The 16838-nt window shown below is 36.4% G+C and overlaps 1 protein-coding gene across 1 annotated transcript in view; it reads left to right on the top strand.

Moving 5' to 3' along the window:
- LOC129652970 (uncharacterized) overlaps positions 1 to 16838 on the top strand; it is a 142414-nt gene that overhangs the window by 112645 nt on the left and 12931 nt on the right. The window contains exon 4 of the mRNA XM_055582173.1: positions 10329 to 10433. Within this exon, the coding sequence (XP_055438148.1) occupies positions 10329 to 10433 (105 nt within the window). The remainder of the gene's footprint in view (positions 1 to 10328; positions 10434 to 16838) is intronic.

Below are 16838 nucleotides of genomic sequence, written 5' to 3'. Positions count from 1 at the left end.
AAAATTTGAACATGTTTACTTGATAATAATACAGAACCTTCATTACTGTAGTTAATTTTTCATGATTTTTGTTGCCTTTTAATGAACGTTTGCATCTTTTACAATTTCTTAAATTTTAAATAGATTTTCTAAAATGTTTACTATGTATATATTTGTTCATGTCTTAAATTTTTTACTTGGAGCTCTAACATTTGCACTGATATAGAATTTAGTAAATACAATAGTAACAGAATATTAATTGAATTTTTCAAGAACCTAGGCAATATGAAGACAGAGAGTTGATCTGCCTTACTTGCTCCTGTAAATTCAGACCTACAGAAGTGTCTAAAATATATTTATAGAGCACAAAGTAGGTGCTCTATAAATATATTGATATAAAGGAGAGAAGAAAGAAGAGATTGACAACAAGAGAAAAAGAAAAAATGAATTAATAAGACAGTTCTTGCCCTGAAGAGACTTAGAGGCCAGATAAGGAAATACATTATATCCATTAAAAAACTGATTAGCAATCAATACAGTGACATGCATTCCATTATACCATAATTATATGTTCTTTCAGATTTCAAGAATGGGAACCTATAGGCTGTAGTGTTTTTAAATTTGAAATTGTGTTAACTTCTTGTTAAAAAGGGTAATAATGGCAGTAATGGTAACATTCAGTTCAGTTCAGTTGCTCAGTCGTGTCCGACCCTGAGACCCCATGAATCGCAGCACGCCAGGCCTCCCTGTTCATCACCAACTCCCAGAGTTCACCCAAACTCATGTCCATCCAGTCGGTGATGCCATCCAGCCATCTCATCCTATGTCATCCCTTTCTCCTCCTGCCCCCAATCCGTCCCAGCATCAGAGTCTTTTCCAATGAGTCAACACTTCGCATGAGGTGGCCAAAGTACTGGAGTTTCAGCTTTAGCATCACTCCTTCCAAAGAACACCCAGGACTGATCTCCTTTAGGATAGACTGGTTGGATCTCCTTGCAGTCCAAGGGACTCTCAAGAGTCTTCTCCAACACCACAGTTCAAAAGCATCAATTCTTCAGTGCTCAGCTTTCTTCACAGTCCAACTCTCACATCCGTACATGACCACTGGAAAACCATAGCCTTGACTAGATGGACCTTTGTTGGCAAGGTAATGTCTTGGCTTTTCAATAAGCTATCTAGGTTGGTCATAACTTTCCTTCCAAGGAGTAAGCGTCTTTTAATTTCATGGCTGCAGTCACCATCTGCAGTGGTTTTGGAGCCCAAAAAATAAAGTCTGACACTGTTTCTACTGTTTCCCCATCTATTTCCCATGAAGTGATGGGACCAGATGCCATGATCTTCGTTTTCTGAATGTTGAGCTTTAAGACAACTTTTTCACTCTCCTCTTTCCATTTCATCAAGAGGCCTTTTAGTTCCTCTTCACTTTCTGCCATAAGGGTGGTGTCATCTGCATCAACCCAACAAGACTTATTAAGTGCTAACATTTCAAGTGAATTAAATTATCCAGTCCTCACAATAGCAATACTGGAGAATTGTTATTTATTACACATGTTTTTCTTTTAGATAAAGGAATTGAGAATTATAATGAGAAAGTTCTAAAATTAGAACCCAATGTCAACCAAAAACTAAGACTGTAAGAGTTCAATTCAGTCCTTTACTGTAAATATAACTCAAAAAAACCTTTTTTCATACAGGATTTGTTTTTTTATTTCAATTTTATCATTTTTCCTTAAATTGGATTTATAGTAAAATAGTGAAATTGTAAGTCTCTCAGTCGTGTTGGACTCTTTGGGGCCCACATGGACTATACAGTCCATGGAATTCTCCAGGCCAGAATACTGGAGTCGGTAGCCTTGCCCTTCTCCAGGGGATCTTCCCAACCCAGGGATCAAACCCAGGTCTCCCACATTGCAGGCAGATTCCTTACCAGCTGAGCCATAAGGGAAGCACAAGAATACTGGAGTAGGTAGCCTATTGCTTTCTCCGAGGGATCTTCCCAACCCAGGAATTGAACTGGGGTCTCCTGCATTGCAGGTGGATTCTTAAAGTATCAGGGAAGGCCAAAAACGTGCCTGTCAGATGTGAGATAAATAAAATAGTTATAAATAATTGTAACAATATAAATATTATTTCAGACTATTTAAAAGTTCAAACGTGTTTAATAGCACACACTTTTATTATGCTTCTTTGAATATTTTATTGAAAAAGTACCCTTTTGAAACAGGCAACTAAAGAACATCTAAGAACATATTGGTGTTGTGCTGAGTCTAATATTTTGTCTCTAGATTTGTAACCTTGCCTATGAATTTTCTCTTTCTTATTCTTTCTCATTCTCTTTCCCTGCTCTACTCATACATGGAAGAAAGTCTGCTAGAACTTGAGCTGTGCAGAATAAAATGTTAATTTCTTGGCTTATTCAACCTAAGAATGATGGTAATATGCTTAAAGTTATTGTGATAAATTGAGGCTGTGACTGAATCAATGCCATAAAATTAATTACATGTCTTTAGTGGGCTGGAAGAAGCACAAGCTGGAATCAAGATTGCTGGGAGAAATATCAATAACCTCAGATATGCAGATGACACCACCTTTATGGCAGAAAGTGAAGAGTAACTAAAAAGCCTCTTGATGAAATGGAAAGAGGAGAGTGAAAAAGTTGTCTTAAAGCTCAACATTCAGAAAAAAGATCATGGCATCTGGTCCCATCACCTCATGGGAAATAGATGGGGAAACAGTGGAAACAGTGTCAGACTTTATTTTTTGGGCTCCAAAATCACTGCAGATGGTGATTGCAGCCATGAAATTAAAAGACTCTTGCTCCTTGGAAGGAAAGTTATGACCAGGCTAGACAGCATATTAAAAAGCAGAGACATTACTTTGCCAACAAAGGTCCGTCTAGTCAAGGCTATGGTTTTCCACTGGTCATGTATGGATGTGAGAGTTGGACTTTGAAGAAAGCTGAGCGCCAAAGAATTGATGCTTTTGAACTGTGGTGTTGGAGAAGACTCTTGAGAGTCCCTTGGACTGCAAGGAGATCCAACCAGTCTATCCTAAAGGAGATCAGTCCTGGGTGTTCTTTGGAAGGAGTGATGCTAAAGCTGAAACTCCAGTACTTTGGCCACCTCATGCGAAGAGTTGACTCATTGGAAAAGACTCTGATGCTGGGAAGGATTGGGGGCAGGAGGAGAAGGGGATGACAGAGGATGAGATGGCTGGATGGCATTACCTACTGGATGGACATGAGTTTGGGTGAACTCTGGGAGTTGGTGATGAACAGGGAGGCCTGGCGTGCTGCGATTCATGGGGTCGCAAAGAGTCGGACACAACTGAGCAACTGAACTGAACTGAGTCTCATATAATACATTTATTATATATATAAAATAAATATATATGCTCTCTATATAAATCTGTTCTCCCAGTAGCTTTTACAAAGTGGCACTTCAGATCAGAGTTCACCTAAATTCCCACAGTGTCGAGTGTTGCTGGTGTTGTTAGTTTGTTGTCTAGTAATGAGTATACCACTAACCATGGTCAACAATAGTTCATGGCATAAACGTATAGATGATGTGGACTATGGAAGATTTAGCAAATCTCTAGACTAGATTCTTTCCCTAACCAAATTTATCTTATGAAGAGGTCCAAATCTCTTTTGAATAATTTAAAATCAAACTTGAAAATACATTTACAAAAGAAAAAAAGAAACATATTCATTTGCAAAAGAAAAAAAGAAATATATTTATTTGTCCTCACTAACAAAGGAGTAGAGAAACTGAAGACAATCAATTGAACAAAAACAGGTAGTTAAAATTCACAGTGTAGTCTATGATGAAATTTTCAAAAGAAAAAGATGAAAGCAGATGCATTGTTTTGTGGATTAAATCAAACAAGAGGGCCAGCACTTTCAAACTCCATTATTCTGATCAACTTACACAGAAATATTATATAAAATTCTTTTTAGCTTTTATCCTATATTGATCAACATGGTAAAGAAATTCTCCCTTGGCATTTTTTTTTTTTTTGCTTCTAAAAAATCCAAATAAATTTTAATTCTAATAATAAAGAACAAACTTGTTTTTCTAAGTATTTTATGCTACGTTAACATTCTATACTTAGAAGAAAATTGCTATGTTGGTTTGACTTGGACTATGTTTTATAGCAAGGAAATATGTCGATAATGAAAAAGGCACTTTTATTCACTGGACTGAGAATCAAAAGACACAAGTTACAGCTTCTACTAAGCTACCAATAGGCCATGAGAACTTGGGCAGGTGAATCTCTATTTCTAAACATTTTATCAACATTTTATCACTGACTCCTTTAGAGAATCTGGTGAAAATGCACAAATACATAAATACCTGTAATTTTATGTAATATTTTAGGGGTTTGCAGTCCAACAGGTAATGAAATCAAGGGCTAGATAATTCCTTAAGTCCTTTTGCATTCTATGTTTTTAATATAATTTGCAAACATTTTGTCTTGTTATTTCTTTAACAGGGAAAAAATTTGGTGCAGTTAAGAGCCTACCTCTCCCTTCTCCCTTCTCCCCTATGTTTTGCCTTTGCACGTTGCAAACAAGATTTTTCCATGCAATTATCTTGCAGGGCATCTTGGCATAAGGACATTCAAATGTAATCATTCTTTACATTTTTGTGTCTTGGGTAATTCTGCGGTATATTGTCTATAATGTAAATTGTCTATGATCTATTTATATACAAAGTAAAAAATCTGAAGTAATGCATCATAAACTAGTCATTTATATTTTCTTTACCTAGATTCACTAAGCCATTTAACTTACACTGATAACCTTTTTAAATTACACTATAAAAAATCAGCATACATAAGTAAAAATTAAGGGGCTCATAACCAAACAACCTTAGGCAGTTTTTCTTGAAAAACTTTAGATTAAGCACATTCCTTTAGATTATTTAAGCTATTTAATATATTAAAACAGTTTGTATCTAACCCGGTGAAATTTATAGTACATGTGTTCCACAGAAGACAGTAATTGATAAATTAAACATCTCACTCTGTGGGAGATGTCTATTAAAATTTGTAATTTATTAGATTTTTTGTCTATAAGCTTTTATGAATTCATCTGTATCATAAAAATATAACCTTTTAATATTATGTAATTTAAAGTAGATATATTTGTTAAATTCCTCTAAAAGTGAAAGTGAACTTCTTCAGTCGTGTCTGACTCTTTGTGACCCCACGGACTATATAGTCCATGGAATTCTCCAGGCCAGAATACTGGAATTGAACCCAGGTCTCCCGCATTGCAGGCAGATTCTTTAGCAGCTGAACCACAAGTGAAGCCTAAGAATACTGGAGTGGGTGGGATCTTCCCAACCCAGGAATCGAACTGGGGTCTCCTGCAATGCAGGTGGATTCTTTTCCAACTGAGCTCTGAGGGAAGTCCCAATAAGTTCCCGTCAAATAAATAGCCCCAGAGAGTCTTTTATCTTTATTTATCTCTAAGTTGATAATAACTAAAAGGATTTAGAATTTAGTGAAAATATCAAGAGAATTTGCTGAAAAATAATTGTGTCTAATCTTAAAATGATTGAACCAAATGTCTAAAAGAAGTGCATTAAGATAAAATGCATTTTGCTTTCAAATTAACGTACTCATCCTTATCTTTTTTATCCATTTATTTTGCCACATTGGTTTACGTATATGTTTTCCATAAGCTACAATTATACTCTTCTTTAAATTGAAATATAGTTGACTTACCATGTTGTGTTAGTTTCTGGTGTATAGCAAGCTGATTCAGTTTGTGTGTGTGTGTGTGTGTGTACACACATATATTAATATATTTTTTCATATTCTTTTCCATTATGGTTTATTACAGAATAATGAATATAGTTCCCTGTGCTATACAGTAGGAACTTGTTGTAATCTGTTTTATATATAGTACTTTGTACCTGCTAATCCAAAACTCTTAATTTATCCCTTCTGCACCCTCTTTGGTAACTGTAAATTCATTTTCTGTGTCTGAGTCTATTTTTAGTTTTTAAATAAGTTCATTCATATCATATTTTATGGTTCATATATAAGAGATATTGTATGATATTTGTCTTTCTCTTTTTGTCTTCGCTTAGTATAGTAATCTCTAGGTATCCATGTTGCTGCAAATGGTATAAGTTCCTTATTTTTACAACTGTGTAGTATCCCACTGTATATCCATATACCACATCTGTATCCATTCATTTGCTGATGGACCTTTAGGTTGCTTCCTTGTTGTCCTGGCCATTATAAGTAGTGCTGCCATGAACATTGATCGGGGTGCCGGCACCTTTTCACATTAGCGCTTTCTCCAGATATATGCCCAGTATATTGCCACGTCATATGGCAACTCTAGCTTTTTTAAGGAACCTCCATATTGCTTTTTGTATTGGCTGCACCAGTTTATGTTCCTACCAACCATGTAGGAGGAGCCCCTTTTCTACAAATCCTCTCCAGCATTTGTTATTTGTGGACTTTTTGATAATGGTCATGCTGACTGGCTTCGGAAGATACCTTATTGTAGTTTTGATTTGCATTTCTCTGATACTTAGCAAAGTTGAGTATCTTTTCATGTGTCTGCTAGCACATCTTTATATTTTCTTGGGTATACTGCCCAGCTTTCCGATTGGATTGTTTGTTTTGTTACTGAATTGTACGAGGTGTTTTTATATTTATAAATACTGTTTTTAATGATGAATCACCAGGAGCAATGTTATTAGTCTAATAGACTCCACTTTACCATGCAAAGTTGACCTCACAAGAAAGTAACTTCGGGATAAAAATAATAGTAAATGGTTGCTAGCACTGGGAGAGTTTTGTAAATTATCTATTCATTTGTAGATTCAGCATGTATTTGTTGAGCTACTGCTATATAGAGGGGTAGCCAAATGATATTCTAGGCAACAGTGAACCAAACTGAAAAAAAAAAAGAAACTAATTCTTACAGGTTTTTGAAGAGGTGGTGGTGGTGAGAGGAAGAAACAGACAAGCATGTATGTAATGATAAGTACTAGGAAGAAAAATACATTAATCAGAAGTTAACAGTGCAAATCTACCTAGACCTATTAAACATCAGCAAGTCAGAAAATTAATTTTTAAATCAATACAATAAATTTCACTCCTTAGAACAGGTAAAAGAAAAAACACTTTAATAGTAATAAATACCCCCAACTCAGTCTGTTATCCAAAGAGTAGCTAAAGGGGTCTGATGCCTCAGTGGCTTCCATGGTTCTTCACGTCGTGGGCAGAGGCTGCCCCATGCCTGCCTCCAGGCTTGACACCCTCCGTGCCTCTCCATACTCACTACATTACAACCGCACTGATCTTTTCTGTTGTCCTTGTTCCTCAAACACATGAATCTCTGTTCTGCATCGCAACGTGAGCTTGTATTATTCTACCTTGAATCTACCCCTTGACCCCACCCGACCTGCAAATCCAGCTAATTCCTGAATGTGATTTCTGCAAGGACACCAATTCTGGGTGAATCCCCCCTCCTCTCACTCTCCTAGCATCTTTACCTTTTTGAAATTTATTACATTTAAAGTGTGTATCATACATACTCTGTGTGTATGTTTTTGTCATCTGTCTCTTTCATTAGCCTGCAAGCTCTGTGGGCTGAGGTGTGGCGGGCACCAGAGGAAGCTGTTTGTCTGCTTGCCAATTAGCACTCACTCTCTTGCACCCTGCCTGACATGAATAAGCGTTTAGAAAATTGCTTCTAAGAGAAAGAATTTCCATCAAAAGTGTCTTAGGTTTACAACACATGGTTTTATGTAACACATTGTAAAGTAGGTTCTGATGGGAGTTGGTAATATCCTTTTAAACTATGTGACTGAGCTAAATGATTCTAGTTGAATCTTTTGTTTTTAAATCTGTGTTATACACTGTTCCTGCCCCAGACTCTGCTGGAAGTCTACTGCTTGCTTGTAGGCTCATAGTCCCAAAGACAGATGTTTTTTAATCTTTGCTATTTGGCTTCCAAAATGGGTATATATTACTAACTCATGTATTCTCACCAACATTTTGAAAGTGGCTCCAGAGACTGTGCTCTGAGAAATCAGATACTTTCTGGGACTTGTAGCCATGGGAGAGAGATTTTTAATGCTTTCTGGTGAGAAAAGCCATTTGGAATCATTGTTGGAAAGAAGATGCAATTGTGAAAAGCTACAATTGGGTAAACTAATAAATCATTGCAGAGAGCAATATAGATCTGGACTTTATTATTCCATCCCCTCACCTCACATGAGTGACGGACACCCTCATCAATGTGCATAAACACACAGTAGTGTTTTCTACATTTTTCCAAATGAGATCTTAGAATTATCCTTGAGGATGGGAAGAATCATTTATCAATGCCTACCATACCCTAAATCTCCACTGTGGCACTTAACCTATTTGTCATAATAGTTTATATTCTCATCTGTCTCTCCAGTTGTTTCAGAGGCAAGAAAGTATCTTGTCCCATTTTTTTATCACAAGACCTTCCTGGCCAACAAAAACAAATTGTCCACAGTAGACTTTCGATTAATATTTGTTAAATATAATGGGAACAGCCTGAGCTGAAGTCAGCCTTCCCTTGTCTGTCTCAGCCAGGCAAAATGGAGCTCAGAAGCCACTCAAGGAGTTATGTTCTCTTATGCATCTTCTTTTCCTTGAAACCAACAACTAAGGTTTTCACAAACCAGGAAACCCCCAAAAGATTTTCCAACATGGATGTAAGACAGAACAATTTTTGTCCATCAGTTGGCAAAGAGGACTCCTTAATAATGGCAGAGGAACTATAAAATGCTATTCAGAATATAAGGAAAGCTGTAGGGGTTGTGTATTAATTCAACTTGTAGTAGGAAATGTGAATCCTCAAATAACAGGGTGTTTCCATGTTAGCTTTCTCCAGAGAACTGAAATTCTAACCGTAAAGAGAGCAGAATGGTCTGATAAGTATCAGAGCCGCTGGAATCAGCAGAACCTCCATTCTTAATCGGAGCTACAAGATGCAGCTGATAACTTAAAGCCTCCCTGTGTGTGTCCACGTTTGTGAATGAGCTCTGCTACTTATGAGATTTCATATTCTAAAATCATTATTTAAAAATCTCAAATATAAGATAGGTTGTTCTGTTTCTGAGAATATATAAATGCAATAAAAAGTGTATTAAAGAAACAGAATAAAAAGAGAAGGAAAGAATAGTAAGAAAAAAGGATTGAAAAGAAAGGAGGGAGGAGAAAAGGATAAAAGAAGCAGGGAAGGAAGGGAACTATGAAAATATTTGATAGACCTCCTCCATAACTCAAATGCTTTTGTATGTGCAGTGTTTCAGTGTCCTTCCCAAGGTAAATAGCCATGCCTTTCCTTTTTATTAGCATGGTTGCAGCTGCTGTTGCTTACAAAGAGATTCACAAATCAAAATAGACTCAGTTAGCTTTTCAATAATTCTAAAAGGTGGGGGAACACTGCCAGAGAAGAATAGCACTCCAGTATCCTAACAAGGAGTCTTGTTAGCAAAACAAAGTGTGAATTGCTTAGAGATAATTCCCCGCAGGAGGTAATTCCTCTGGGTGCCTTCTGTGGCAGCACATGCTATTTCTCCTCTCTGGAGCAATGCTATGGAACAGGCTATGTTGGAAGAAATAAAGGGAAAGTTGCTTTCTTTTCTTTTCTTTTTTAATTGGAGTATAATTGCTTTACAAGATTGTGTTAGTTTCTGCTGTACAACACGTGAATCAGCTATATGTATACATATATCCCTTCGCTCTTGATCCCCGCTCCGACCCCCCAACCCACCCCTCTAGGTAATTAGAGAGCGCCAAGTAAGCCACCCATGCTATACAGCAGCTGCTCACTAGCTCTGTGTTTTACGTATGGTAGTGTGTGTATATATATATATATGTCAGTGCTACTCTCTCCATTTGTCTCACCCTCTTCTTTTCCCCCTGTGTCCACAAGGCTCTAGTGTTTTTAAATTTGAAATCATGTTAACATGATATTAAAATGAACAATCATGTCAGTAATAGTACTCTCTACATCTGCATCTCTCTCCCTGCCCTGGAAGTAGGAACACTCTTTGACATAAACCGCAGCAAGATTCTTTTTGACCCACCTTCTAGAATAATGAAAAAAGTTATTTTCTTGAAACATTTCTTCTTCTAGATTTTTCTTTATGTCTGCATGATTCATACTTCTTGGTTCTTAGCCTGGAGCACCTAATGCAACTGGGAATTAAGGAAGCTAGAGCTGGATGTGTATAATGAATGGGTTGCCTCTGCAAAAGTCTATATACACAGTAGCAAAGGTGAGTACAGAGTCGCAGGCCAGCATTTTTATGAATGTTTTAATTCTTTCTCTCAAGGAAAACCAGGAAAACGAGAACTAGCAAGAGCTTGACAAACACCTGCCTTCAGATTGGAAGACCAGTCACCTGTCATTCCTGGACACTGCCCTGCAGCTGTCTAAGGTACATGGAAAAAGAAACTTGGATATCTTTTGTTGATGATCTTGTAATATGTGGAAGAAAAATGCATTTGTATGGAAAATTATAGGACTGCATCTCTTATTTCAAGTGAATATTTTTTGGCAGTAAAGGAAATTGTATCGTTCATATCTTTTGAAATTACTACTGGGTATTAATGTCCTTGACGTGCTGGTTTAGTTGATGGGGCCCTGGCCACCTCTATGACATTGTTGCCTTCTCCCATTCTCATTCTGTACTTTATCAGATCCAAAGTTGTCATGGTTCATTATCTGTAGATGATCTTGAGCAGCCTTGCATTCTGAAAGAATATGCCATAGCATCTGCCTCTGTGCTTCTGTGCCCTGCTATTCAGATGAGATTTTAGCAACAGTTTTGGGTAAGGGGAGGGGATGGAGGCAGAATTTGTCTCAGGCTGATGTTTCTTTGTGCCACACTATGTCTTACTCTTTCTTGTAAGCCAAATTCAACAATGAAGAACATATATCATATTGTGACTATTACATATGTTAGCGTTCGTAATTGCAGTTGTAAAGTATGTCCTAACTAATGATTTCCATCAAATTCAATTATCATTCTTAGATTCTTCATTAACCAATCAAATTGCTTCTTTGGTCTGTCATGTCGAACACCCTTTCACTAGTCATAAACAAGATTCTCTGAAGTAAATTGGAGGTGATTAAATTATCTCACATTATTACTGGGAATACCATGTTAATGAAGTTTTGGATTTCTAAAGAATCACCTTTCACATGATTCTCATTGTATACAGGGGAAATAATATTATAGTATGAGGCTGTATCTTGGGCTTTATTCTCTATTTGCATCTTAGTTTTTTCTTCCTGAGGAAGTTGCTTACAGTAGGTCTCCAATACTAAAATCATACACAAATAAAACCATGATATACTCCTACAAATTCATCACCTTATTAAATAAGCCTGTCCAGTTGGCTTGTGTTAGAAAACAGTTCTTCACCTTTGGGGAATGAACCATTGCAATACTAGAAGTTTCTCTTATCTCTAATGCAGTATGATTTTATAGGATCACTGTAACTGCTGAAACATTTTTTTTCTAATTTTTACGATTTCCCTACATAGATTATTAAACAAATGAAGTGACTCTGAAACTGCATGTTACCAGGACTCAAAAGTAGTTTCTTAGGTAATAATTGTCACTGTGAATATATAATGGTTATCTCAATCATTATACAATGAAAGACACTGCTGCTGTTCTGACAGTGTGGTTTTCACCATACAGTTCTTAAAATATTTCTATTTTGTTCCCTTCTACTTTGATGCCTTTTAGAAACAGTTTCATCTTCTACTCTGCAAATATTTTGAGAAACATCTCAAAATGTAGCCTGAAGCAAACCTAAGAAAATATCTATTCCTACGTTCCATATGAATCTTTGGTAATGGGCTCTCGAGTCAGCATTTTAAATATGTATATCAGATCATCTCAGAGCATTGCCATACTCTTCAATATGGCAGCAAGGAGACAGACAAGAGGAAAATATTCTAAAGCTATAGACATGTAATTGACATGAATATACTGAAAACAAATTAGGATTTTTATTTTCCCTACATATTTTTAATTCCTAGGACTGTACAAAGGATTTTAGACTGTTTTTCCTTTCATTTGAGTCTTAAACATTTTGAAACTAAATATTAAAGATGTTAAGGAGATAAACGTTTGTCACCAAATAGTAAATGATCTCTGTGATAGTAAAGTGTATTAAATTCATATTTGTACAATTATTATTTTCACACTTGAATCTAGTTTTGTGAAATTTTCAAATATCAAGTTATTCTTTCAATATTAGATATGTCTAACAAGCATCATTTCTTAAAGAATTCCAAACTGTACTTTGTTATGCTTTCCACTGAGATAACTCCTGTGGGTGTCAAACTTTCAAAAGATAATTTATTGGTACAACTAAGTAAAACCTTTTGGCTCAGGATGCCCCATTTATTCATAAGTGAATATTTTTTCTGTTATCTGATTTTAGTGAGGGAATTTTCTAATGTCAGACACAATTTGCCAACTTAAAATGCCAAATTCTGAAGTATACATTGAAGTTAGAAGGGACAAAGGACTGTCTTCTGAACCAGGAAGAAAGGAAATGTTGTAATTACCTCTGGCACTGGATGAGCACAAAAAAGCAACATTAGATTTAACAGGAAAACTGTAGAGACTATTTGACCTATAAAATTAATTCTTGTTTCCTACATTGTAGAATCTACTGAGACAAAGGTTAAAAGGGGCAATGATCAAAATCTTTAGGTTTTCAGGTGTACTTACTTTATAAAGTAAACATGTCCTGAAATAGTTGGAATAATTTGTCTTCCAGATTCATAAGAATCATTTTATCAATAAAATATTCCTGGTTTTCAGCTGGTTTTAAAAATCACATTTACAATACAGGCAGACATTCAATTCAATTGGGTTGTATTTAAAAAGTTTAACTTATAAGTTGAATATTTAGAACTCAAAACATTTTCACATACATATGATGCTATAAATGATGTTGGATGCTCACATTCAATTTTTTTTAATCCACAAAATTATAGTCAAATTATGTTATTTGTAAAAGAAACAGCTCTGAAGTGGAAAATCGTAGGAAACAATACTAGGTGATTCTAAAAAGTAAACCAATTAAACAAAATATTTTTAAATACTTGTTTACTTTGAATATGAACACTAAAGAAAAACATTTTTGATTATAAGTAAATGAGAAACTGAAAGAGAGGGTAGGGGATTTTTGTAAAACACCAAGATAGTATCTATAACCTGAGTAGTATTCTTCTGAACAGAGGAAAAGTATAAGAAGAGAAGATAGGAAGAGAAGAGCTTGAGGAGCAAGTGGTATCAAATACAGGTACCCAAGCAGTATTAAACTTACTATTAAGTAGAGAAGATGCTTGGTAATGGTCTGTTTATCACTCAAGGAAACAGGTGTGTGTGTGTGTGTGTGTGTGTGTGTGTGTGTATGCATGTTTAGTCACTCAGTTGTGTTTGATTCTTTGCAACAGACTGTGGCCTGCCTGGCTCCTCTGTCCCTGAAATTTTTCCAGGCAAAAATACTGGAGCAGGCTGCCATTTCCTACTTCAAATGATCTTCCCAACCCAGGGATTGTACATGTGTCTCTTGTGTCTTCTGCATTGATAGGCAGATTCTTTTACCACTAGCATCAGGTGTATTCAGTTTTTTAAGTGGATCGATCCATATTGTAGGTACACATCCATTTAGAAAGCAGATCAAGAGAAAGGTTTAAGCAGAGACAGTGAGCATGAATTAATTCAATGGACATTAGCAAGTGATATGAAAAGAGAGAACTGGTGATCTCATAGCCTTATACCAACAGCTTTTGCTCTCAGTGACTCAAGCTACCACTCAAGGTTTTATTGGACCCCACTGCCTAAGGTATTCTATTCTCTGTGACTTTCAAAAAATTCAGCATCATGTTCAATTGGACCAAAATTATTACCTATTTGTTGCATCTATCCCTACAGGTTTTTCTTTAATTTGCCAAGTATTTCTTGAATATCTACTGTGTTTTAGGTACTTTGCTAAATTTGCTACTTTTAGACCAGACTTTAGACCAAAAAGAATATTTTGCTCTATTTGAATTTTAGTATTTTCTATTTTACTATTTGTCTTGTTTTTCTAGTCATTAAATTTGGATAGTTTGAGGAAAGAGAGTATCTGTACCTAGGATGGTGAAGTGAAGTCTAGATAATCCAAGGAATGGGGCCCCAATAAGGGCATATGTGTCTTATTCCTCCTCTCTTCTTTGGAGGTCAAGGAAGTCTTAGCAGCTCTGAGTCCCCTTTACTTTTATTTACCCTAAAGAACAAGTGGTAGAGGTGGAAAGGAAAACAGAACTATATCCTCATGACTAAAATTCTTCCTCCAAAGAAAAACTGATAATTGCAAAATAAAAGCCTGTAATCATTAGTGTCTCTTGATTTGATCAAGTCTCAATACTAAGCTAATCTTCAGTGTAAAAAGTACTTTTTTTTTTCCTGAAAAAAGTGTCCATAACATTTCATTGGTTCTAATTTTTAGTAAAATAAATTGTCTAAAAGAAAAGTTTCCAGAATCTCTATTACTATTTAGGTTGAGGCACAACAGAAATTATCATATAGGTTCCTAAAATCCCTCCTCACTCCAGAAATTCCACTAGGGGAAAAAAAATGGTTCTTTTTCCATTGAAGAAAGATTTGAAGGGATTTTTAATGTGAAGCATCCCTCTTTCCCAATCCATTCTCAAGAGTGAAGGAATTAATGGAATATTGGCAACATTCAAATGAAAGTCTTGGAACAGGAATGGTCAATGTCTACCTTGAGTTATTTCTCTCTGCTTCACAACTTTCAAAAACCACTATGAAACCTCTAGCTTAATAAGACCACAAAATGGTATTGCCACTCAACCTTGTGTGAGTTCCCCAAATGCTTCTGTTCCTCCCTGCCTTTGAAATGACATTTGAAATTGCTTGACCAGTCCTATATCACCAGTTATCATCACATATAAGCTTGTTGGACATTTCGTAGGTTTTCAACCAATATATTTTTGTTCTCTACTAGCCCTTGGTGCAATAAACCTTGTCCATCATAAAGCCTGGGTCACAAACTTATTGAATCAACAGTGCCTCCTGTGCCAGTCAGTTTTCCAAGCACTGTGTCCAGGCTTCTGTTCTCATAGAGGTTTCATGTTAGTGGAGAGGCAGACTATTAACAGGAAACACATACATATTCAGACCCACAAAATAGTTGTCATCAAATAGTTCTAATCTACATTTTCTTCCTTCAAATTTTTTCCAATGATCTTACTCTTTTTAATCTCACTGATTCTTGCTGTCGTTCATGTGTTAAAATCCATCGATCCACTTATTTTAACTCTTTTAAGGCTTTACAATTCTTAAATGCCATGTATAAATTTACATATTAGATAAATCTATATTGCCTGAGAAAACTAATCTGCATTGTTGTTGTTCAGTCGATAACTCGTGTCCGACTCTTTCTGACCCCATGGACTGCAGCACGCCAGGTTTCCCAGTCCCTCACCATCTTCTGGAGCTTGCTCAAACTCATATTCATTGAGTTGGTGATACCATTCAACCATCTCATCCTCTATTTCCCCCTTCTCCTCCTGCCCTCAATCTTTCCCAGCATCAGGGTCTTTTCCAAGGAGTCAGTTCTTTGCATCAGGTGGCCACAATATTGGAGCTACAACAGTCGTCCTTCCAATGAATATTCAGGACTGATTTCCTTTAGGATTGACTGACTTGATCTCCTTGCAGTCCAAGGGACTCTCAAGAGTCTTCTCCAGCACCACAGTTCGAAGGCATTAGTTTTTCTGTGCTCAGCCTTCTTTATGGTCCAACTCTCACATCCGTATACATGACTGCTGGAAAAACCATAGCTTTGTCTAAACCATAGCTTTGGGCCTTTGTCTACAAATGATGTCTCTGCTTTTTAATACACTATCAAAGTTTGTCATAGGTTTCTTCCAAAGAGCAATCATCTCTTAATTTCATGGCTGCAGTCACCATCTGCAGTGATTTTGGAGCCCAAGAAAATAAAGTCTGTCACTGTTTCCATGTTCTCCCCATCTGTTTGCTATGAAATGATAGAACTGGATGCCATGATCTTAGTTTTTTGAATGTTGAGTTTTAAGCCAGCTTTTTCACTCTCCTCTTTCACCTTGATCAAGAGCATCTTTAGTTCCTCTTTGCTTTCGGCCATTAGGGTGGTATCCTCTGCATATCTGAGGTTGTTTATATTTCTCCTGGCAATCTTGATGCCAGCATGGGATTCATCTAGTCAGACATTTCGCATGAAGTACTCTGCATACAAGTTAAATGAGCAGGGTCACATTATACAGCCTTGACATACTCCTTTCCCAATTTTAACCACTGCATTGTTCATGTCTGGTTCTTAACCATTGCTTCTTGACCTGCGTACAGATTTCTCCAGATGTAGACAAGGTGTTCTGGTATTCCCATCTCTTTCAGAATTGTTCACAGTTTGTTGTGATCCACACAGTCAAAGGCTTTAGTATAGTCAATGAAAAATAATTAGACTCTTTTTTTTTTTTCAAATTTTCTTGATTTTTCAATGATAACCTGATATTGGCAATTTGATCTCTAGTTCCTCTGCCTTTGCCTAAATCCAGCTTTTATATCTGGAAGTTCTCAGTTCACAAACTGTTGAAGCCTAGCTTGAAGGATTTTGAGTATTACCTTCTAGCATGTGAGATGAGTGCAGTTGTATGGTAGTTTGAACGTTCTTTGGCATTGCCTTTCTTGGATTGGAATGAAAACTGACCTTTTCCATTCCTGCAGCCACTGCCTAGTTTTCCAAATTTGCTGGCATATTGAGTGCAG

The sequence above is a fragment of the Bubalus kerabau genome, chromosome 1 (assembly GCF_029407905.1).
Source record: "Bubalus kerabau isolate K-KA32 ecotype Philippines breed swamp buffalo chromosome 1, PCC_UOA_SB_1v2, whole genome shotgun sequence".
Taxonomy (NCBI): Eukaryota; Metazoa; Chordata; class Mammalia; order Artiodactyla; family Bovidae; genus Bubalus; species Bubalus kerabau.
Note: the sequence above shows the minus strand (reverse complement) of the source record. Positions and strands in the feature narration are given on the sequence as shown.